Raw genomic sequence first — 25,285 nt, 5'->3', positions numbered from 1 at the left:
TTTGTGAAGGTGTGGACATTAAAAGGGTAGATTAACTATTCCCACTCAAATCTACACTATGCTGGGGAAGGTGTTGGTCATTAAAGGGGTTACAGTTACTATTCCCGCTCTAATATACAGTACTTTGGAGAAGTGTTATATGTTAAAGGGCTCAAACTTACTATTCCTCCTTCAAGTTACACAAATTCTATCAGGTTGTACTACCTAAGAATTTGCAAATTTCATATCTACAAACATGAATATATTAAATATAATATAAACATAAATTATATTACTTCAGTCAACTTGAAAATACATGTAAAAATATTTAAGATATTCAAATGATTTTTTTTTATTTATGAGTTTTAAAAAGTTATACTTTAAAATGAATAGCGACAAAAAAGTAATGTGTATAAAAAATACAAAAAACATTTACAATGTTAAACTATCAAATAATAATGCATTAAGTAAAGCATATATATTTATACATTAAACAAATACCTTTGGGCAATAGGGGAGCAAAACAGAGACCAGAGATAACCAGCTGTGTTGAAAAACCTACTTTATTGAAAACAGGTGCCCTTACCATGATAACCCAGGCCTTTGCCTCACAAAATTAGCAGCCTCACTATACATAAAGTGTGCCTGCAACACTCCCCCAGCCCTATCTTATCCTCCTGACCCAATGCAATATTGCAATAGTGTATTTTCTCCAGCTACTTGAATGCTTGTGACGTTATACTCCCTTGCAGCTTATATTAACAGCAACTCTAACTAAGACAACTTCCTGCCAAAAATTTAACAACCTGGCTCGTCCAGATCTAGTCTACCCATGCGTTTCTCCTACCTGGGCTGCCACTTTCAACAAGCCTAAACATCTGTAAAACATGTCAACTTGACCTTCCCCGACTGGTGCACCTGTTCTCAAATGACAACAAGCTAACTCCTTTCTAGAGCATTTGTCCTTAATAAATCTCCCCAATATAACTTCCACTATACAGACCCGTGGCCTGGCTAGAGGGATAGGTGGTAGGGGGAACAACATGTTCTTAACACTGCCTACACCAGCCACCCTGTCACCCAACAAAATGATGAAAAGGTAATAAAATGTCCAACTACATAGCCTGGTTAGACCAACAGATAGCCCAAGTAGCCCAATATAGCCCAAGCAGTCACAGACTGCTCCAACTCCCAAATAATCCCAGGGGAAGACCTTTCCAGGGTCAGCTAACCCCTCAAAGCCCCACTGGGGAATAGGGCAGCAAAACTAAGACTAAATACGGGCTGTGTTGAAAAGGTTGCTTTATTGAAAACAGGTGCCCTTACCATGATAACCTAGGCTTTCGTCTCACAAAACTAACAGTCTCACTACACATAAAGTTTACCTGTAAAATGCCCGCTTGCCCACTTGATAAATGAATGGCCTACTAGCCAAACTGCCAGACCCTTGCTCTCAGGGCCCGGTACTGAACCTTGTAAAACACAAACAACATATGTAACTAATTGATCTTGCTTAGCATGACGCTCCTCCTATGTGCACAAACCACTGAAAACATTCGGAGACCCATCTACCTGCCTTCAGAATGCGTTCCTTGCCCCACCCCCACCCATTCGCTTCTGTGGCCAGCTCAACCCTGATAGCAGCTGAAATGGTGTGACAGGCTTACCACCCTTGTGAACGAAGACCGCAGCATGTGCTGACCCCCTTTTGCCCTTTAAGCTCAATCCCAACGTACAAGACAAAGAGTCCTCTCTGGGTAGGCACTCAATCTCACAGTGCTGCCCTGTTCTCTCTGATTGGTCTTTGACCTGCAAAGCCACACTCAAATTGAGTCCTCTGTAAACTGTAGCTCCTCTCCAAATAGATCTTGCCCTCCCCTGCCCCATAATAGGTCAGACACTCTAAAGGCCCCCAAAAAAATCCACTTCACAGCAATGTCTCCTCAGCATCTGTGTTCAAAGTCGCCAAAATATCCTTCAGTATTGCTACTGTCACTGGATTCCTGGCTGGCCCTTATTTCTCCACCTCCCTAGTCCACCCTTCCAGCATACAGTTCCACAGCTGCGCGGGGGTACCCCCAAAACAGTTTCCTCATGAAGGAGACTCCTGCTAATTTCTCAGCTATTGTCACCCAAGACTGTCCCTACATAATAAGCGTCAATGTGGATTGCAACACATCTTCCACCCTCTCCCAGTGCCTATGATGCTTGCGTGCCCCAGTTGACATCAATTCGCACCATACTTGCAAGTATGTCTGCTGTGTGGATACTTCCAGGGAATTCAACACCACTTGAAGCATTCTCTGTCTCCTATTATCAATAAATTGAGGGCTGTGATACCTTCATTGCTCCACGTTCGTGGCCAGACCAAGGAATCTCTCCCACTGTTAATGAGACAAAGCATCCACAATGTCATTGTCCACACCTGGCACGTGCCTCGCTCTGAATGTTATGTCATGTCGCAAACAGATTAGAACAAAGACTCTCAGTAGCTTAACCACCTGCACATCCCTGGCTGATTGTCGGTTGACCACATGTACCACCGCCAGGTAGTCAGTCTGAAACAACACCTTCTTATGGGCCAATGTCACCCCCCAAAGGCACACTGCTACGACCAGGGTAAAGAACTTGAGGAAAGCAATGCTTGATGCACTCCATTTCCAAGCAAGGGACCATTCATCTGCACGCCATCTACCCTGACAATAAAGACTCACCCCTCCTGCTGCATTAGAGAAAATCTGCATATCCCACACAAACTTCCACCAAGTCATCAAAGGCACACCATTAAATTCCCTCAAGAAGATGCGCCATCCTTCACCCTCACCTTTAATCGCACATGGTGGTGTGGTAATCGCCTGCCAGCCAAAGACAACCCCAGACACCTGAAAAGAGTCCTCCCTGCTCTGACAACCTTGAAAACTAAATTCAAGTGGCCCAAGAAGACTTGTATCTCTCTGACTTTCACTTTTTCCTTGCTCATTATTTCATCCAAAAGCTGTGTCATAGTTACCTTCTTCTCCTCTGAGAGTTGAGCCTTCATCGTCATTGAATGTATCTTCAGCGCCAAAATTTACAGGGAAGTACCATGTCCAACCATCTTTTCTGGCTCTAAAGAGACACCCAAGTCACCTATAATGTCCTGGAATGACCCCAACAGCTGATACATTGATCAGAGTCGGGTGTAACTACCATAAAGAAATTGTCCAGGTAATGTGTGATGTGGGTGTGCCCCAACTGCTTCGTAAACACCCACTGCAAGAAGGTGTTAAAGCATTCAAAGATTGTAGAAGAAATGTAGAAACCCACTGGCAAGGCTTTATCAACGTACCAGCAGCCTCAAATTGTATGCCCAATAATTCTAGGTCATCATGGTGTATTGGCAACAGGAGTAAAGCGGACTTATTCTCGATCTTAGCCGTAAGGGCCCCCTGTCCAACTTCTTCTACCAATGAGAAGGGTATGTCCACTGAAGCGCACGCCACTGACACTTTCTCCTCGAGAATTAAATCGTTCACTGAATTTCCTTCAGGCCACAATAGGGGCTGGATCAAGCAGAGCTGCCCCAGCTCCATCTTTGGCACCAAACCAATAGGTGACACAATCAGGTTCTGCATCAAGCAGTCTGAAAAAGGGCCAGCCATGCAACGTTACTGCACTTCTTTCTGCAATTTCTCCTATACCACTTATTTGTGGGTCCCTGCCGATTTCAAATTGTCTGCCTATTGTTACCCTCTAAGTCCTGTTTAACCTAGTCTGAAGCCAGCAGTAAATCCCTGCCACAATAGAGCTGTTTCCTTAGGTTTATCATATTGAGCTAGCCAAAATACCAATCAATCCAGATTAATTGGAGTAGGAGCTCTTCCCCCCTGGACCCAGGGAACCCCTGCCCCCTCATGTGTTATTAGGTGGTGCTAAACTCCTGACCTTCTACTTTGCCTGGTTGTGATTGACACTGACGCCTAACTCCCCCAGGCACACTCCCCCCACCATAGCATTTGACAAGGTGTCTGCCAGATTATTTTGAACATTCATGCCTGAATTTACAGTATTCTCTTGTACAGACACCTTTGGTAAATTCCCAGCAAGCCCCTGATGTACTGTTCCCACTGTTCTGACTGGTGCCCTGTCCTTTGGTTGTGTAGCCCACCCCTCCCTGGGTGGGAAAATCCTGAAAGATGTGATATACTATGGGTAGCCCACTCACCATGGATATCGTCTTACCAAATTTTGAAAGCCCCATGGTGTGCTGCCATAGATCAACATCTATTTCACCTCATTGAACCTCTGGGTCAGTGGTCATCCAAACCCTGAATTAGACCCAGGCATAACCCCCATAATTCAGTGGGGCCTTCCTTATCACATCCATATATTTGAAGAGGGCTACCAACCTCTTTGGATACTTTTCACAGTATACACTAGCAGAGATCAGAAATGCCACCGCCCAGTTTTCAATATTTACCAGAACTCACTGTCGTTTCACCAGCTCAAACTCCTCTTCTTTGGAACCCTTTTTAGCCCTCAGCTCCCAATGTAGGAACCTCAGGATTTCAATGTACTCCCCCTTTCAGACCTATTGCTTCAGTGCTAACACAAGGTTTGACCCAAGAGGTTTAGAAGTCCCCATGTAGGGGAGTTTCTTGATCTTCATCTCTTCACTGCTTTCTAACCATTTTTTCCCATCTGCGTCCCCAGCCACTTGTAACTCTTCTACTGTGTCTTTTGTCCCCATCTTAACATCCGAATGATTATCACTGCCCCCAACTTTGGCCACCTGGTCTGTTCCTTAGGAACCCTTATTGTCCATACCCACCTCCATGTCCGCTACACACACCCCTTTATGCAGGCATGCCTCCCTGGTGCCCAAAGGCTCCCTTGCCTCCATTGCTACTGAAACCATTGTACCATCATGACTTCTTGCTTTATCTCACCTGGCGTCAAGGTCTTTGGCCACTCTTGACTCTGCTGCGATACCAGTTGCATCTTTCTGGGTACACCCCGGTGCAGTCATGCCTCCCAGCTGCACTCGAGACCTGCAACATATGAGGAACAACACATGAAAGCACCCTCCCACTTCTTTCCCTCTGCTATCATGCCTCCTCCCCACTCCTTGTTTTACTTTCATCCCACACTACCCCTTCCTCCATACTCTCCAGGTGAACCTGTGTCTTCACCTCTCTCCAAACCCACGGCCAATGGCATACCCAGTTGCTTATCAAAATACCTGAATGATATATGTTGGTGGCTGTGGGGGGGCGCTGAAGGGCCAAAAAGTTCCCTCTCTTTCACTTTTCTGCAGTTCCAGCATCTACACAATGACCAAGGATGCCAGAGGTTGGACCAAACCTCCCGTCCCTGAATCCTTTGGATTGCGTGTTGCTTTTCCCCACCGCCGCTGTATGTGATGTCCCAACATTGATGCAGATGGCTGCCCAGACACCTACTTCTCTTCCTCCCGGGGTTGCAGAGCTGTACCAAGCTCCCCTGAGTCTGCTTTGCTGCCACTCCTGGACGCCCGAAAAATAGAACATAGGCCCAGTACGCCGGACACCACCCTTTTCACCCTCTCCTGGTCCTCATGAACTCGCAATCCTGATCTTTCATCCTCAAAAGTGCCCTTAAGTGGGGGCTCCTGATGCCTTCCACCCCACCCGACGCTCCACGCAGGGCCTCAGGCCTCCCCATGGTGCCTTGGGACTGCCTACTATATACTTTTGTGGGGGGAGGTCTGCATGGAAAAAACCCAAGATCCACCTCGTCATCTACTACTATAGCGTCCTCCTCCTCCCTTTGTACCTCATTGTCTTCCCCATCACTCTATTCCAACATTGCCGCTACAAAGGAAGATGTAGGCCCATAGCCTCTTGTATCTGCCCTGTGATATGTCCTTCTGTTCCCTGCTCCCCCACTTCTTCCTGAGCCTGCCACCCAGGCTGATACAGCCCATCTGATGCTGTATGCTTGTCATCTGTAGCTCCTTCTATGGCCCTACATGCAAATGTTTTATCGGTCAGATCTGCATGGGAAAACCCCAACATCCACCTCGTCATCTACTACTATAGAGTCCGCCTCCTCCCTTTGTACTTCATTGTCTTCCCCATCACTCTATTCCAACATTGCCGCTACAAAGGGCTCCCCCCAATGGTTCCAAGCATTGTCCCTTATCCTTGACACCCGGACTGTCTCCTCTGCCTTTAAATGTCCAAACCGGGACTAAGCCAGCCTTTCCAATGAGGCTCCCCCACCCCTTCCTCAAACTTTAATCTTTTTATCTCAGCCGTGGCCATGTCCCTCCCTCCTCGCACTCCTACTCCCCCTCTTCTTTTCACCGCTGCTACCTGGGTGTTTGTTGAGGCCCTGCCCCCTTCTTTTAATGTGTCTGCTGCGTGTACAATGGATGAGGAATGCTGCTGCAATTCTCCTGACACTGCCTTGGAGGAGACAGCACCACTTGAGGAGGTGTTTACTGCCGCATCTCCTCGCCACTGTCAAGGGAGGTAGCACAAGAGCCTGTCCTGCTCAGTTGGGGCTGGTCACCAAACTGGGGAGTGGCCCCTACCACTCACATGTCCTCCGCTCAAGTCTACACATGGGGGAGAACACGCCATTACCACTGCTGCAACCCCCACAGCTGCACACCTGGCAGGCCGCGCTTCCGACAGCACACCCACTACCAGCAGATTGAGCCTGTCTTCTCCCTCCAAAAGCCGCAGTGCTTGCTGTACTTTGTCCGCCATCCTAGCTAAACCACTGTGGCAATTGCATGAATGACCTTACGTAGTAACAGGTAGTTCTTGGAAAAAAATGTCATAACCCTGCCGACAGCCAAGCCACCCTGTCACCCAACAAAATGGTGGTTGGGTAACAAAATGTCCAGCTATATCTCTCGGGGAGCCCAACAGGTAGACCAAGCAGGCAAGGACTGCTCCAACTCCCCAATAATCCCAGGGGAGACCTCCCCAGGGTCAGCTGCCCCTCAAAAGCCCCATTCTATGCATTGTTTTAAATTTATTTTTTCAAATAATAAAAAAATTGCAATGTTTTTATTATGATTACAATTGAATTGCTTATAATTTACAAACTTGTTTTATTTTTTAAATGCATATTCAATTCAGTAATAACAAAATAACAATAATATATTTTAAACATATAACATTAACTAAAACACAGCTAATAATCCCCAATGTCTTTTTTTCTCTAAGCAATCAAAACATTCTTATTTTTGTAAAAATTTTAATTAAAAAAAACTTTTGTTTTTAATAAACTCCCCCAATCTTAACCCCTATGAAATCTACATCCTGCTACTAAAAATAAATAGCTGAACATTTAAATAATATTAAAACAATTAAAATACTTACATTCATAAACTATTTGTACCCTAAATGATAATTTTTTTATATATACATTTTCTTAATCATTAAAAACTTACACAAACCCACAGTTTTTTTTTAAAAGCACTAAATTTATTTTAAAATATCCCGCTACATAAACAATATAAATAACACTAAGAAATGTCAATAATACCTAAATAAATGATCTGATATTCTCCAATACCTGTATTTTAAACTACATTAAAAACAAAAACAAAAAGTGATATTTGTACCTGTGATATTTCTGATGACAATATTTCTGACATCACAATATTCCAGCAACAATATTCTTCTAAGACAATAATTAAAACTCTATATTTTGGTCAAACACCTTCACGAATATTCCTATATCTAATGTACAGCGAACATCCCCACACACAATAAGCAGTCATTGGGTGTGTGATAGTTCAGTTTCCTTTCATCTATCCATTGATAGGGTCAGTGGATGAAGTGGTTGTTTGACCTGGCCCTTTTCGCAGGGTCATCCCCAAACTTTTTGCCTCCTTCCTCTTATTTTTTCTAACCTGATTTTGTTTACTTTAGCAGTCGGGGCACTTTACCACTGCTAATCAGTGCTAAAGTGCATATGCTCTCTTTGTAAATTGTGATTCTGATTGGTTTTCCCTGATTGGCATATTTGATTTACTAGTAAGTCCCTAGTAAAGTGCACTAGAGGTGCCCATCGCCTGTAAATCAATTGCTACTAGTGGGCCTGACGCACTGACTGTGCCACCCACACGAGTAGCCCTGTAAATAAGTCTTAGGCTTGTCACTGCAGTGTCTGTGTGGACAGTTTGGAACTGCCAATTTGACCTGGCAAGTGCACCCACTTGTCAGGCCTAAACCTTCCCTTTTACTACATATAAGTCACCCCTAAGGTAGGCCCAAGGCAGCTCCCATGGGCAGGGTGCAGTGTATTTAAAACGTAGGACATGTACTGATGTGTTTTATGTGTCCTCATAGTGAATTTGGTTTTCACTATTGCAAGGCTTATCTCTCCTTAGGTTAACATGGGGATTGACTTTAAATGCATTTTAAGTGCAGTTTCCCATTGGGAGCAGATAGAGATGTAGAGTTTGGGGTCTCTGAACTCACAATTTAAAAATACATTATTTATAAAGTTGGTTTTTAGATTGTCTGTTTGAAAATGCCCATTTAAGAAAGTGGGCATTTCTTGCTTAACCATTCTGTGCCTCTGCTTGGCTGCTGAATCCATGTCTAGGTCAGACTGACAGTTGGGCTGTTTGTGAATTCACTCTAGACAGTGATACAAAGGGAGCTGAGGTGTGTCCTGCAGATATTGGAGAGTCTTTCTGGGCTAGAGTGGGAGGGAGGAGCTGATAGCTGCACTTGAAAGGGCTGTGTCTGACCTCACACAATACAGCATTCAGCCCCCCAAGTGTGGCTGGGGCAGGCAAGGAAGAGGCAGGGTCTTGTGTATTACAAATACTTTCCTTTGAAGTCTGCCTACTTCAAAGGCAGAAATGAATATAAGTATTAGACTCTCACCCCACAACTTTAGAACACTTCTAGATCAAGAGGAACCTCTATCAAGGAAAAGAGCTGTAAGGAGGAGTACTGCCCCCTTTGCTGTGTGTGCTTTGCTGAGTTGGCCTGCAGTTGCTGCTTCCGCCTTAGAGAGGACAAAGACTAGACATTGCTGTGTATCTTGCTTGTGAAGTTTCTCCACAGGCTTGGACTGAGCTTTCCTCCTGTTAAGAAGTCCAAGGGACATCAAAGACTGCATTTGCCAGCACCTGGGCTCTCTTGCTTAGACTCCCTGACATGCCAATTAGTGCCACATCCAGTCCTGGGCCCCTAGCAGGAGAAGCTGGTAGAACCTGACTGTATTTCGACAAACCGAAGCCAAGCGGCAGAAAAATTGATCTAGCACCTGCCTTGCGTCTGTAAAATCAATGCAGCGCCTACCTTGTGGCTGCAGAAATGTAAATTGACGCATCACCAGCTCAGCATGACTTCACTGTTGCCGTGCTTCTGGATTTTCCAACGCAACATCCCTGGGCATCAAAATCTTTAAAATCACTACACCGGAGGCTGCTTGTCTGTAATTAAACATTTCTCTTCCCTGCAAGGAAAGAATCGACGCATCACTTACCCAGCAGAGAAAGAATCAATGCACGGCCTCACTTGCGAATAAGGAATCGACGAATCATTTGATTTTCTGAAGCCCCCTCACCCCTGTGGCTTTATTTTTGATGCATACCAGGTACTTTGTGCTAGAAAAACGCATCTATTGATTCTTATGGATTAAGACTCTTTTTACTTTAAAATTTAATATCTTTACTAGTGTATGTTGGATTTTTGTCGTTTTTTTCTTGTTTGCTTTAGATAAATGTTGGCTATTTTTCTAAACTGGCATTGAGTATTTAGTGGTGTTTTCACTGTGTTACTGGATGTGTTGGTACAAATCCTTTACACATTACTTCTGAGATAAGCCTGACTGCTTGTGCCAAGCTACCAATGGGATCAGCAGGGATTAGCTGAGCTGTGCATCTCCCTTACCTGAACTAGAGTGAGGGTTCCTACTTGGACAGGGTTTAAACTAACTGCTAACCAAAGACCCAATTTTTAACAGTGGCACACTGCTGTTCTATCTTAGTATCCTGGGTGAGTTTTAAGATGTTGTGAGGAAATGGGTTCAGGCTATCACATCCACCCATATCAGATTTTTTGCTTTTTAACTACTTGGTGTGTGACCTTTTTAATGTGGGTGAGCCTCACAACCTGTGACTCACCCACCGTAAATCATGATAATGGACTGTGCATGTTTACCACTAGTGTTTGCCTTTTAAGACAAGGCTTCTGTGATGCAGCAGGAATAAGGGACATTTGGCTGGTCACAAGTGAACCTTTGTGCACACACATGTGCAAATATGTGAGGGCTGTCCATGGGAGAGTCCTGTTATGTGCGGCCCAGTAACTGCACAGAGGTAGCCTGGCACAAAGGGGACTCTGCAGGATTGGGTATTGACCTGGGAATGGCCTTATAATGTCAGTGTGCCCTCATAGGTAAAGTCGGTGTGGCAATTTTGCCTGCAGTGACACTCCATTATGCACCTATGGGGAGGAATGCCTTAGAGTGTGGCTTTGCTTCCCCTTGGCCTATAGACACCAGCAACATCCATATTTAGAGCGTACCCTGTGTGAAATGTTCAAATCTGCAAAGTCCAAAGACATATCTGTACAGCTTAAGGGTCAACCAGGAATGTCCCATTACTCTGGTTCAGCTCAGTTCAGAGCCCAGGCCTTTTGTAATGCTGTTTTGCCAAATTAATTACATTTCTCTCCAGCAACAGGAACAAAAGCCTTCACACACAGAGGAAGCAATTAACAGTACTTAACTCAGCTCCTGAGGAAGAAAGGGGTGGGGCAAAAGGCTCTGCATCAATCAGCCAGCTGTCCCACTGTGCCAGGGATGGGCCTACCCAAGCCTACTAAACGAAGGAGGAAGCTCAGACCTATGAAGCAAACACAGGAAGGGGCTTCCGTTGAAGATTTTCTAAGAAAGGCCCGGGCAGGGATGTCTGTGAGGGGCAGAGCTGAGGCCCCCAGAGAAGACGTGGCGAGTGATTCCAGGGTGTCGCCATTTTGAAATATCCCAGCAGGCTGTACAGAAAGGATGGGATAGGGGCAGACAGGTGATGTATCACCACAGGATTGGCCAGGGGTGCATCCCTGCTGAAATCTCCCTCCCTGACTTAAAAGGTCTTGCACAGGGAAGAGCTTCTCTTTCTGCTGGACACTGGAACTGGAAGCTGCTGTTATGGACAAGTGGAAGGAAGAACCCCCTGGGCCAGGGAAGCTGGTCCCCTTAGTTCCACTGAGGACTATTTGGGGGAAAGACTGGACTTCTGTGCAAGGAGACGAGAGGCCCAGAGAAAAACAAGGAGAGAGGCTGGCTGAGGGAGCCAGTGAAACCAGCTCCCTGCAAAGTGTATTGCTTTGAGGCCAGGATGCCTAAAAAGTGCTTCCGGTGGCTAGGGTTCACCAGGAGCAAAACAAGACTAAGATCAAGCCAAAATGGCCCAACAGGGCCTGAGATATTAGCCTGCAATGGATTCGAACTTTGACCACCCAGCAAGGCCTGGCACTCATCGAGGTCTGCTATCAGAGCTTTCCAAAATCCTCCCTGGGGTGGGACAGACCCCTGGGAGTAGCCACCGGAAGCATTCCCAACTTTGTGTTTGGTGGGAGTGGGCATTTGGCCTCCTCCTCAGCATGCCGGTGGGTCTAAGACCCTTCCCCAGGCCAGTTTTATGATCAGGGCCAGAACCCCAACTCTGAACCCCCGAACAGCAAAGATGGGGGACCTCCATCACACTTTCCCTGCATGAGCAAAGCAACAATGGGACCAAGGATGCAGTCCCAGGGCCCCAGAATCATACGGACTTAGGGGGAGTGCCGCAATGGTCCCCCCAGATGTGACTGGCCCACCCCGCTCTTCGTGTCCATGACTGGGGGGAGAGGCAGGCTGCCAGGTGACATCGTGCCCTGCCTGCCAGAGCTGGCAGCACAGGAGAAACCTAGAAAACTACCAGCTAATTTGACTGCACAAAAGAGTGCTTCCCCTACATGGAGCCAGCAGGGGCAACCAGGGGGACTCCCTGGGCTGCCCCCCCCAACTAAGGCAGAGAACGGGGTTCCTGTGTGGGACTGGGCAATCCCACAAAAAGAAATGGCCATTCGGTGAGAATCAAAAGAGAAAGGAAGACTGCGGCTCTCCCCAGCTCAGCAGGAGAGACACTAATTAAAGATGCACAGCTCCTACAGTTCATCCTGTTTTTCTGCTCTTGTGGTGGCCGCCAGCAAGGCGGGCCACCACCAACAAAGTTGAAAATGAGGGGGGAGCTGCAGGAGTGGCACAACCACCCCCGTCCCGTGGCCCCAGCACTGGCTTTCCGCCAGCCTTTCCACCATGAAAAGGCTGGTGGAAAAAGGATGTGTGATCAGCATGGCAGTGCTGTACTCAGCACTGCCGTGGCTGACCACGACTCCGACTGCCACTACCCCACCAGGATCCGTGATCCTGGTGGTGGCAGCAGTCTCCTGCTGGTTGTAATCTGGTGTTCTAACTGCCAGGAGTGCAGCGGTCCGACCGCCTCTGCGTGTTTGGTGGTCCTCAGGCCGCCAAACTCATAATAGGGTCCTTAGTGTCTTGACACACCTGTTGTGGTACTGGTTTGGATGTATTTCTCTTACTCAATACACTGTGGGAATGTACCTATACTACAAACTTAGATTCATTATTGATTACAAATAGTGCTCGCCTCTGGGTTCTTTATGTTTTGACATAATTTTGATATTGTTGAAGTTGAACCAGGTGTGCCTTCCCTCTCACATTCTCTTATGTTGTTGAAATTTCTATAGAACATTCTAGAAAAACATACAAACAATTATACCTAGAGGGGGAATATCTAGAAAATCAATATAATTTTTTATGAAAACATTTCCAACCAAATATTTTTTAACAAAAGGGATTGAAACATCTGTATTTGTTATTGAACTGATTTTCAGTAAGTCATTCACACATATACTGTTATTTTTTCCTTGGTTTCCTTAGGACGGAGTTGATTGGGCTGCACTTGAGATGGCTGGTGCCTGCAATAGTAGTTGGACATGTGCAGTAGATGAGTTCGGAGCTGTCTTTAGCACTGGTGTCGACCAGTGTGTCAATCTATGTTGGCATTGCCCTGTGACCTCATTCTCCACAGATTCCCTTATTACCATCATCCAACAGCGCCTGTCAACTCTCAATAGCCCCTCTCTCACATGCATATTATGTTTTATGACACTACTCATTCCAGTGTAGGGTGTCTGAGCACGTTACATCACATACGAATTATGCAGAGACAATGAATCATATGTGTTTAAATTAATGTATAGGAAATGTTATGTAGGACAATTAGGACTACGAGGTGTAGGAGTCACAAGCTATCCATCCTGGTATTTAAGAGTGGTTGGTCTGGCAAAGCACCAGCCCGGGATTTAAAATGTAACACAGTGGTTTAGGTTGACTTTCATGATAAGAATTTATTTCTATCCAAACGAACCCTTTTTAGCAACATTAGGATTAGAAATTGGGGAAAATATAGCATTCTAACCTATACATTGAAGGTTGCATTTAGCTCTTTGGGGACAGCTCATAGACCAATGTGCTATATTAGAATTACAATTCTCGAAGTGCAAGTAACAAAGGGATATTTCTGATGAAAGCAGTAACCCACTGAGCAATCTACCTAAAGTACAATTCTGTGATTTGCATGGTACAGGTTCTTTACAGCAGACATATTAACCCTCTACACTTCTTTATGGTGACTAAAACTGAATCTAGACAAAAATCTATCTCTATCCAGCAGGTACATTAATCACCAGAGATATCTTGACATTTTTATTGTTGCCTGAAAATCACTGCTACACCAGGAACTCTGACAGTTGCTTTTAACTCATTAGATATTTCAAAGCATGGTGCCAACAAACTATCCCTCTCGCTCACACCCGAGCGTTGACCGGTGGCACCGGTAGCACTCCTCCAAAACTAGCCCTGAGTGTTGTTATGGAATAAGGTCAGCTGCTTTCAGCAATGGATTAGCTGAAATTAAAAAGCCCATCCAGCCCTGAAACCGGATTATCAGAAGTTCAGAGCCAATGGAACTGAGCAATGCAGCTGACTTCTCCGGTTCTAATAAACAACAGTGAAAAAAGATGAGTCTCGGTTTCAAGCAAAATGAAAGTTATTATGACCAGAAAAATTTAGAGGCTGATTAACAAGAAAAAAATAGATCACCAGCAAAGATTTGCGTACAGAAGGTAGTGAATATGAGGTTTAGGGCGAGAAAGTGAGGTAGCCTGAGTAAGACTCATGACAGGGAGAACAGGTTGTATTTACATAGCAAAACATTTGCACGTGAAATTGACTTATGTGTATCTCTCACTGACATATGCCCACATGCTACCCAGTCTGTTGGAATCAGAGTGGACAGAGTCAGGCTGCAATAGTTTTGGCCAGGATTCGACTTTTTCAGTTTAGGATAAAACGCCCCAATATCGCTGATGGAGATAGAGCTAATAAAGCAAATAAAAAATTACTTGTTGCAGTTGCTAAAGAAGTGGCAGGAGACAGGAATTGTTTTGACACAAATTCAGATTCAATGATTTTAGAGGAGAAGTAGAACGTTTGCAGAAATTAGAAGAGTGTTAAACGAAGTCAACATGGAAGCCATGCGTTTCTGTAAGTTTAATTAGGGTTAGCCGAAGCATGATAGTATGGCACACACAGCCCCCCTTCTTTACTGTCTAGACAAGATAGGATGCACCTTTCATTCCCGGGCCTAATGACATGTCTTATGAAAGTGACGGCAGTTGGGAGAGAAAGGGTAAAAGACGATGAATGCGAATTACTAGTGAAGGCTGAAGTAAAACCATGTGGGAAGGGGTTTTTGGCGGCAATTTATACCTCAAGTATAAGAAAAATCAGTTTTAGTAGGTTTGTGTTAAATCGATTAAGGTGAGAAATTGCTAACTTTGGAGATAAGACATCCCTGGTCCAATGCAGGGAGGTTTTCTTGAGGATGTACTGGTAAACTGGTACCATCAGTCATAGGACTGCAACCGACTGATAGGAGAGGAAATCGAGAAAGGGGAGAGCACGGAAACAGTGGAAAAGGTGAGAGGTCGTTAGTCTCAAATGAGAGGGGTCATTTGTATAGGCAGAGGAAAGAGCCACGGACTGAATTTTGCATTATTTAGTTGTGAATGCCATGACCCATTGAAAGGTAATTGGGCCAAGGATGTAGCAGTCAGCGGTATCCTGCTTTTGTAATAAAGTAACCTTTATAACCATCTCTCTCTCTCTCTCTCTCTCTCTCTCTCTCTCTCTATCTCTCTCTCTCTCTCTCTCTCTCTCCCCCACCCCCCCCCACCACCCCACACTGGTGTTGAAGTCAAACAGTGGTCACTCAAGGATACCTATCTAACTCTATCACTTAAAAATTGAGGCATGAGTTGTTGAGGTAGAATAAGACAGGATGGTTGAGTGTATGTACATATTGCATATTGTCACTGAAGGCAGGAGCGGGCATTGGAATGGTTAGGAGAATAATAATCTGCTTTAAATGTAGGTTAAACTGGCGAAATGGAAATGTATGGGGAGTTAGAGCCAAATAGGGACAGGGTTGATGTTATGTTTATGGGATTCGGGAAAAAACAAATGGAAATATGTTTTAGTTTGTTGTGAGGTTATGTTAGTTGAACAATGCTTTTTTTCATTGCCATTCGCATGCGAACACATGCTTCTTGAAACATGCACGCTCATGGCTGACAATCTTGCAGTGGATATTATTGTTTAAGAAAGACTATTCCAAGAGGTGCAGAAGTGCGTTGTGACTCCTGGTGAACATTTTTAATTTACTGTTTTAACATGCCGCATGCACAAGTTAGAATGGTAAATTAAAATATACACACAGAAAAGGAAGTAAGTGACCCATTAGCACTTCACAGCCTGTGGGCCATTGTATAAATTGTAAATAAAAAACAATTAAAAAAAGAGCGGAAGGGGGGGCATCAAAGAGCGAGAGATGGGAGGGGGCAGAGGAACAAGCAGAGGAGAGAGGAAATAGGTTCAATGTATGGAGTGCGCACTGTAAAGAAAGGAGCCCCAGCAAATTAGCAGCGGAAGGGGCATGGCTCATCCAATCAGAACAGTGTGATACCACGATGCTCCTGGGTGGGAAAAACAGAAGAATAAGGAAGGCCACAGACTCAAGCGCAAATATCTGCAGCAAACAACTAATCCATACAATCATGAGCAAGGGGCTGGTTCAAAGTCTACCCTAAAACACTATTATGTATTGGAAACGAAAAACTTTGTGTGTTAAATTGTGAGCTGTATTCCTTTTTTTTTATTTTCTCAATTATATATGTGTGGTTTAGGCATGATTTTGACTACAACGAAAGTCTCCACATCCATGTGGCAAAGTCAATATGTGGCTGAAACTAAATGAAAATAGAAAAATAAATCTTAACAACATAGCGCCTTGGAAGGTAAAAGCTCCTGGTCAAAACTTCTCTGTTCGAACACCATGCTAGCAGTCCTGCTAATGAAATGCTGCACTGCAATGCCTCACCAGGCTGGATGAGCCTTGGGAAGTAATCACGATGTCCGTGATTGGTCAGATGCAACCATATGTCATCCCTCAGTTTTACTATAGTTAAGTTAAAAATGTCACACTCCCTGCGGTATTCATGGAAAGAGCATGTACAACTGGAGACTGCAGAAGGATTACGTCAAGCCTGGACCTTAACCGACCTGAACACCTTAAAATTAAACCACTCACGCCACCATATCTGCATTACCATATCACGTTATACCTTTCAATCAAACACACTTTCACTCCTCCTGGCACTTCACATAATTACAGCATTCAACATCATTCTCTCCTTCAAATGCAGTGAGTCACTCTGCCTACACTCTCAGCCACTGTGATGGATTGTTGGAAGGGAGCTACCAATAGCAAGCTTTCCCTTCCAAGTCTGCTTTGTGCTTATGTCATATATATCACACTAATACAAAAACATTACACTCGAAATACCTGTATAACAGACTCGGAGAGGGTTTAAAAAAATGTTTTTTAATGTAAAATACCTCACCGTGGCCATACACTCCTAACAAAAAGTTGAGCAACCTCTTAGTTGATAGTATGCACCAGCGCCAGCAAACGGTTCAGTGTGAGAATTATGAGGTCAGTTGTCCACAGGGATCCCATTCAAATGAAAGCTATTTTTGTATTGTCCTCTTAAGCTGATCCACAGAAATGGTCTGTTGAGAGCACCATATTAGGCACATCTTGTCCAGTAGCTGTGTAAATGGTGTGATATATCAGCACGTGAATGTACGTTATTAGAGTACCAGTGTATCTTGCCAACGTGCTGGCATAATCTAATCCCTTGCCTGTTGGAGCAGCCATCTCAAATATTACTTGCTCTCCAGACCAAACAACAGATACAGCACTGTATACCCGAATAACACACTTCAAAAGTGCGAATCTACAAATCAGATTGACTCTCCCCTGCCTGTTACGAGAGAGACTAAAAACTCCACCTACAAGGGAAAACTCATCCACTGTGATGCGAGTCAAAACCTTTGCCTCACACCCAAATTGCAGTAAATGTGTATCAACTTTCATTATAGAACCCACCTATCTAATCTCTAAGAAGATTCACTTCTTTACCAGAGGCCAGATCTATATTATGTTAACACCAGAGAGCACACACATTCTTCTATCATGATTTTTGTGCAGTTGGTTTAAGTTTATTCAATTTTTCAATACCTTAATTTACCTGGATTATACTGGACTGTTCAGCTTCCAACCAAGAGGCAGACAGACAGCATGCATTTTTAGGCTAATCCTCTCCTTTGGCGACTGTTACACAACAAAGACACTTCAAAGTAACAACATTTCAGTGACATATGGGGACTGGATATAAACATGTAATTTCCTTTCATGATAGTTACAGTATTTCTTTTTTCCATGAATGATGTGGTCTACCTGTAAAAAATGGTGTCAGCTTAATATTGGAGTCAACCAAGAAGAAGAAAGTCAAAAGCCAAGGGAATTGTACAGCAACACACCAAACCAGCCAATCCATTTAATACAATGTGATTGCTTTTTTAAATGATTACTGACTTTGCATATTCCTTTTGAACTAACGTATGGCTTTCTTTTTCAGTTGGTCACGTCTTGGTGAGAAACAGGAAATGCAGTTACTTTCTGTCATCAGCTGTCTCCTTTTAATGAGCTTGCCAAGGATAAAAAGTTTTAAAACTGATTGCCCCGTACCATGTCAGTGCCAGACTGAAAGCACCATCTGGTGCAGTGGTGAACAACTTCAGAGGATCCCAAGTCCATTGCCAGATGGTATTCTCGAACTTTACTTCCAAAATAACAACATCACGATGCTCCACAGAGAAGATTTCAAAGCGAAGTCCTCGAACAAAGACAGTTCAGTCTTAGAACACCTTCAGGTGATTGATTTCAGTAATAACATGCTAGATACTGTCCCATTAGAAGCTTTGCAAGGTGCCAGCAATCTACTGGAATTGAACCTTGGAGGCAATAAAATCCACCACCTACAAGAAAACCAGTTTAGAAAAATGGAAAACCTGAGAGTTTTAGACCTCAGCGCCAACAACATCTCTACTCTTTCTGCTGGGGCATTCTTGGGACTAGAGAAACTTACAAGCCTCCTCCTTAATGCAAATCATATCCATGTTCTTCCACTTGGTGCAATGGATGGACTAGAGCAAGTACACACTCTGTACCTAAGTACTAATGAGCTCTCACAGATTGCACCAGGGGTGTTCAGTAACATGAAGGAGCTGAAGAAGATTTACCTCCAGCACAACAAACTTTCAGCTCTGCCAAAAGACAGTTTCTCAGGTACAAGTCAACTCTCCTTGCTGGATGTGAGCTACAACCATTTCACCTCGCTTCCGGCAAATGCATTTGTCAACCTCCCACGTCTCAAGCATCTAATTTTACATACCAATAGGATGACATATCTCCCAGATGATGCCTTCTCCAAACTTTCATCCCTTCAAATGCTCGACATTAGCCATAACCTCATTAGTGTTGTCTCAAAAAATGCCCTCAGAGATCTGACTTATCTTGAGCAACTGGATCTGAGCTTCAATCTGCTCACAACACTTCCTAATGAAGTCTTTGTGAGCCTCATCCACCTTACTAGACTGGGCCTTAGCAACAACAGTTTGAAAGAATTAAATGAAGAGATTTTACATAACTTGGAGAACCTCCAGGAGCTAGAACTGAACCATAACAACCTAACCTATTTCCATAATGATTTTGGTGACATCCAAACGGAGGTGAAAGAATTGTACATGAACAATAGTGATGGTTGCAGGCTTGTTACAGGACCTTTTAAGACTCTTGGGAGACTCAGAGTGCTGCGATTAAATAACAACCAGTTAGTTAACCTGCAGACTGCCTCTTTCTGCTTCTTGAAGAAGCTTAGGATACTGCATATGGAAGAGAACAGAATTAACATAATGTCTGAAGGTGCATTCCACCAGCTGAAGGATCTGCACATTCTTTGGCTTAATCACAACCAAATTGAAACTCTTTCAGCTAGTGTCTTCCAGAATCAACAGAACCTAATGGAATTGTACTTACATGCTAACCAAATAGTGTATCTTCCACAAGGGATCTTCAGAAACCTAAAAAATCTTAAGGTACTTTACATAAGTAATAACAAACTCTCAAGTTTAGAAGATAATACCTTTATATTCTTGCATGGTCTTCGATACTTGGATCTAGGTTTCAACCAGGTATCCATCTTGCCTTCCAAATTATTTGCAGGCCTGTTGAACATAAGCAAGTTGTTGCTACAGCACAATGCACTAATGTATCTGCCACCGAATGTATTCTTGTCACAGAAAAGCCTAAAAGAGCTTTATTTGGATAGTAACCAACTAGACACCTTGTCTTTCAACGTCTTTCAGAGACTGGATCAGCTCAAAACTTTATCCATTAGTTTCAACAACCTCCGCTGCCTCCCCAAAGACATTCTGGAGCCTATGGTCAACTTGCGCTCAGCTAATCTGTCAGGGAACCCATGGGACTGTAGCTGCAGAAACATCAGTTACCTGCTAGAGTGGGTAAACAAGAAATCTAAGCACATCACTGCCAATATCAGCTGCCATCCAGAGGAAATAGCTCAGCAGGCACTAATGTCTGGAGGTAGCCATGGAAACTTTGTGATCCAAATCATCTTAGGAACTGCTTTATTTGTAGTTGTCTTTTTAAAATAATTGAAGGGCAGGTACAAATACCCATTTAAGCTCAGTAACCTTGAACTTCCAGCCTCATTGATAGCTTGTGTCATATTACTAGCTATATATTCACTGCTTAGATTTTTATTGATAACATTCGGATTTGTAGATGATATATATTCTTATTAATATTTGGCCCACAAATTCTCTTCTCTCTACCCTTTTCTACCAAGTTTTACTCATGTTAGGCTTTTATGCCATATCTACAGTAAAATAAAGAGCATACCTGCATTCTTGTTGTATTAAACCGCATGCTACCTGGTATATATGTGCTTTAGGAAGTTTGAAATTGTTTAATAATACATACAGTTAAATCTGCTCGATTGGTTTGCCATTTGCTATCTCTTTAACAATTTTGTGGGAAAAGGCAAATTATTTATGCAAGGTGCTTGATAAAACCCATTATAGATCAAGTGGCTATGGTGGGTCAGTAGTGCAGCTGAAAAGAGTAGAGGATACAGTGTGTAATGTAAAGCGCTTGACAGGACACGTTTGCTATTACAATGGGAATGGTTGTTCTGAAATTCTTCCACATTGAAAATGGCAGTCATTGTGTCATAATACAGGCTGTACACTCGCTTGTTGTACAAACAGGGGAAAAAAAGCAAACTTGTCTTAAGAAGCCATCGCCGACTGCTATTAAAAATCTGGAGAGTATGGCTTCCCTGATAAGACTTCTCTTTCTATAGGCTTTTCTTAAAAAAAACATGGTTCTCGTCCACCTGAAGAAATGGCTCCTGAAAAATGTGCAAATAGTTTAGGATATATTGTTAGTTATTGGAATACGCAGTGGATTTTAGTTTGGTTTTATCCCTCTTCCTCTCGTCCTCCCTTTTGTGTCCTTTCTGCCTTTTGTATATGTGCACTAGGGGAGCTGCCCCTTGTGGTTCTCAAATGTTGTGGCTTCATGGGGGGATGCACAAAGTTAATGGTCATTCATGACTGGATTTGCCTTCATAAAGGATGTGAAATGTACTTTGCCCCCTCGCCATTATATGAGGTAACATTTGGAGACAAGTGCGGGATCCCTGACACAATGGGGACTCCTGGGCGTGGCATTCATAGGATGTCCACCCCTGGGAAGCCTCAGGAGAATGGTAAAGTCCAGGCCCTTTGGGACTTCTCACTGGGCATTATTGTGCTGGGGGGGCGAGGGGGTTAGTTTACCCGTTGGGTCTCTCCTGGGTTAATTGCTTCATTCCGACAATGTGGTCCTGCATGTTATGGGTGTTTTATAATTCTGGTGTCTCTAGTTGGGCCTATAGTGGAGTTTGCTATAATGGTAGAGAAAGCCAAGGCAGTTAGAGAGGCGCCCAGGTTTTTATGTGAGGCGGGCAGGGACAATTTGATTCAGTCTATTGTCTTTTCACAGGCCTGGGTAGGTATTGAGTGGCCTCAACGAGCGGTGGCAAGTAGTGTTGCAGTAGTGCTATTAGCGTTCTTGCCACCACAACAAAAAATGAAAGTTGAAGGTGGTTGATGCCAAGGGGAGGAAAGCGTGCAGGCAGCGGTTAGTATGGCCATAGCACGAGCATTACAGTGCTTACTGTGTAAAAAGCCAGTTTCAGCTGCATTAAGAGGAGGTAGTGGCCGTGCACGTACAACCGCATCAGCAGGTATGCTCCCAGCAAGGGAAAGGCAGGTCCCAGGGGAATTATTGGAGTTGAGTGTTCACAGCACGTAGTGCATTGTGTCTGCATTGCCCACGAGCCGCACCATGTCAGAAGCAGGACAGCAGGGAGCAGCACAGTGCTTGCGTGTGCAAGCGCTCAGTTGAATAAAATGTGCCCATATTTTAGCACTTATTACAGCGTGGTACGACTAGAGAAGAGGCAGCCCCTAATTTTGAGTGGGCGCTCCCAGCAGTTAAATGTCTTTCAATGGGAGAAGTTGTAATGAATGTATCACAGGCAAATAGATTGGCAGGCGAACACCTGTTGGGAGATGGTAGAGAGGGCGTTGATAATCAGAAAGCAAAAGTACATCTTTTTAGTGGTCAAACTGTTGGGCTTTGGTCCCTGGAGAGGCTGACTTAACCCAAAATAGTACAGGTCTGGTTGAGTACAATACCATAGTCCCTGCAGGTTGTGGTGGCTTGCAGGTTATAGGAGGGACAATACTGCATTTTGCCAACAGATGCAATGAGGTCCAGCCGACTGGGTTTGCAGCGACCTGGGACGACCGGCCTGAAGAGAGGGAGAGGTTTGGTGCAACCATCCCGACAGCGTGGGAAAAGAAGACTTCATCTCCATCACTTCCAGGCACCAAAAAAGTGGACTGGAAACATTTTGATGGGGGTGTGGGTGATGGAGAACGTCCTGGTGTGGATTCTGCAAATGTGGAGGGGCATATGGAGTGTGAGTTGGACTATGATGAGATGATGCACACATGGAGTCACTGAATAGAAGACAGGGTGTTAACAGACCACAAGGCAAAGGCGGATGAAGGCGGGCATCTCCAGAAACAATGAGCAAATTGAGAATAGGTGAGACTCAATGGTGGTGTAGCTGGAGGTAGAGTAATACACAAGAGCAGCACGAAAAGGTACACAAGGGAAAGGTCCGATGGCAGTAGATAAAGGTGTGGGTACAGACTCTAATGCTGAAGAAGATAAAACAGGTAAGAAAGATAAGGGGACTGGAGCAGTGGAAGAAACCATGGTAAAAGGTAACAATGAAGACACATCTAAGTTGGTGATAGAAAAAGAAGAGAAATCTAAATAGAACGGGGTAAAGAGCAAACCAAAAGGTTTGAAAAGACTGCCTTACATGGGGTTATCTATGCCTTTTGGGGTGCATTCAAGCAATGTGGCGAAAGAAAAGATTTGGGGGGGTGAATTTATTGATGTGTACAAACTATTGCATAGAGAGATACAATCCAAAGAGGGCTCTAGAGAAGAGCATTCGGAGCTTTCTAAAAGACCTAGAGTGCCCACCACAATAGATACATGGACATATGCATTTTTAATATTTGCCATAGTATACTGTGAAAAATGTCCATGTCAGTATTTAAGTATATAGATTACAATTCGAAATGACCATATGTGGTTTGGGGGTTTTGCATGGTTGCAGTACGATGAGGAGTTTAGGGCCTGTATGGTGTTTATACCCGAAAAGCCATGGGGAGAAGTGGACAATGAGCTTTGTGCCCAATAGATGTATGCACAGGACCTCCTCCTACAATGCATACTGCAAGTGGCTCGGCCGTCCAACACCGGCCTTTTCTCGGGAACCCACCCTGGGGGTGGGGGGGGAAGGGGGCGCATGTGGAATAGGGCAAAGTCTCAGTTCCAACAAGGGTTAGTGCCAAGAAATCCCAGTAAGTATAAACATCTAACATTCTAAATGCGGGGGGTAAGCATGCAGTGCTCCAGTGTTTTGGGGGGGCAGACAAGTTTCGGAGGCAGTGGACAAGGCAGGGGTGGGGGCTCCTTCTAGCCTATTTAAAGATGCTTTTATGCCAATTAAGAAAAGCATTTGAGCTACTGGTTAAGATTTTAACCCAACAGAGATGAAGCCACAAGATTAGAATGGGGTTTCGAAAAAGGTTTGATGCTTGATTAACAGGGTCCTAGGGACCACAGGTTTTCAGAGAATTTAAAGACAGCCAAAGCCCATCATTATATAATTTTAAAAAACTAAACGAAGAAGTAGCAGAAGGAAATGCAAATCAGAAGGGCGGACCAACGGAAGGCGGTCCGGGTAGCTGGAGGACGGAGCGAATTTCAAATGCGTCAGAGTCTCCTCAGCACCGTGCGCGCCGTCTTCGAAAGCGTGAATGCTTACGAGATCCCTGGCGTGATTTGTAAAGTGTGGCTAACCACCCACAAGAGTATCCGGGCGCTGAGAACACAGCTGCTAAGGAGTTCAGTTGAACAGCCAGTTCGAGTCCTTTCCTGAATTCCAGAATAGAGGATGAGGTCCGTAGGTGAAGCGGGAAGTCGTTCCAGGATTTTGCCACAAGAACCACAAGATTCAGATTTCAAGATTTTTTTTTGATACGGGAAGAGGGACGGGGAACATGGCGGCCGGTTGAAGCGCTGACCGCGAACTCCCATCGGACGAGAGACGCGGACGAGAGACGCGACCTGCGACCCCTGACCTGGAAACGACGCGCTGAGAGCCGGAGCAGTCCCGCAGTTGGATCGACGCGCGAGAGGATCACCGCGGCCGTAGAGGGGCCCCCTTGTTGTGACGAGGAAGAGGTTTGGAGGAGAGACGCCGGGGAAGAGACTAGGGGAGAGACTGGGATTGTGCAGGGCTCCTAGACCGGCGCCCCGGGTGAGTCGTCCCTGTTGCCGGGAAGAGCTGTTGATGGCGTTTTTTTTTTTTTTTTTTTTTTTTTTTTTTTTTTCTTTCTCTCTCGGTGTTGAGGTTGACAGAGCTCCCTGCGTGAGAGATACACACTGATAAATCCAGATTGGTAGGAATACCATAAATCGTTAATTAACCTGAACATCGGATCTTTAAAAAACAATCGCAGGTTGAATCTGCATAGGATTTTTTTTTTTTTTTTGTGAGCCTTTCTTTTTTTTTTTTAGACTTCTTCTGTCACCCACAGAGGTTTGATGTTAAACTCTCTTATCATTAACTTTGAGCATTGTCTCTTTGCTTTAAGAGTTATTCCAACGTTGTTTCTACTCCTTGAATTAGACCGAGTTGGGCATCACTGGGCATCATTTGCCTATCGGGCTTGGAGTAGCTATTTGAAGGACTCGGAAGGATCCTAGAAAATCCAGTCTCGGAATACGTTACTATTGGAGTGTACTTGTTTATATTGATCTCCCCGCCCCAGGTCGGGAGATTTAATTAAAAATCACGGCGAACAAGGAGGGGGGCGAAATTGCTTCGGCGAGAGGTGGTCAGGGGGTCCCCTGGAATCAAGCTTTAAATTCCAGTATTTGGGCTGAAGCAGTGAGGGGTGTGCGACGAGGGAGATCTTATACCTCTCGCTGTTCTCTTCGTGGGAGTTTACCGGAGACTCCGGGGCTTTCCACTAGGAGTAATTTGAACAGGAATAAGGTGGGAGGAGAACGTGATACCAGCAGAGCCTCTCGGTGCATGTCTCCAATCAA

General features: G+C 44.5%; 1 protein-coding gene across 1 annotated transcript in view; it reads left to right on the top strand.

The window, feature by feature from the left end:
- The window catches only part of LOC138259730 (insulin-like growth factor-binding protein complex acid labile subunit), a 41,566-nt gene extending 21,376 nt beyond the window's left edge, over window positions 1-20,190 (top strand). Inside the window, exon 2 of the mRNA XM_069207623.1 lies at window positions 18,093-20,190. Coding sequence (XP_069063724.1) covers window positions 18,093-20,190 — 2,098 coding nt within the window. The remainder of the gene's footprint in view (window positions 1-18,092) is intronic.
- Window positions 20,191-25,285: the final 5,095 nt, after the last annotated feature.

Source organism: Pleurodeles waltl, chromosome 9 (genome assembly GCF_031143425.1).
Source record: "Pleurodeles waltl isolate 20211129_DDA chromosome 9, aPleWal1.hap1.20221129, whole genome shotgun sequence".
Classification (NCBI taxonomy): Eukaryota; Metazoa; Chordata; class Amphibia; order Caudata; family Salamandridae; genus Pleurodeles; species Pleurodeles waltl.
The sequence above is the reverse complement of the archived record's forward strand: the minus strand, read 5'-3'. Positions and strand labels throughout refer to the sequence as shown.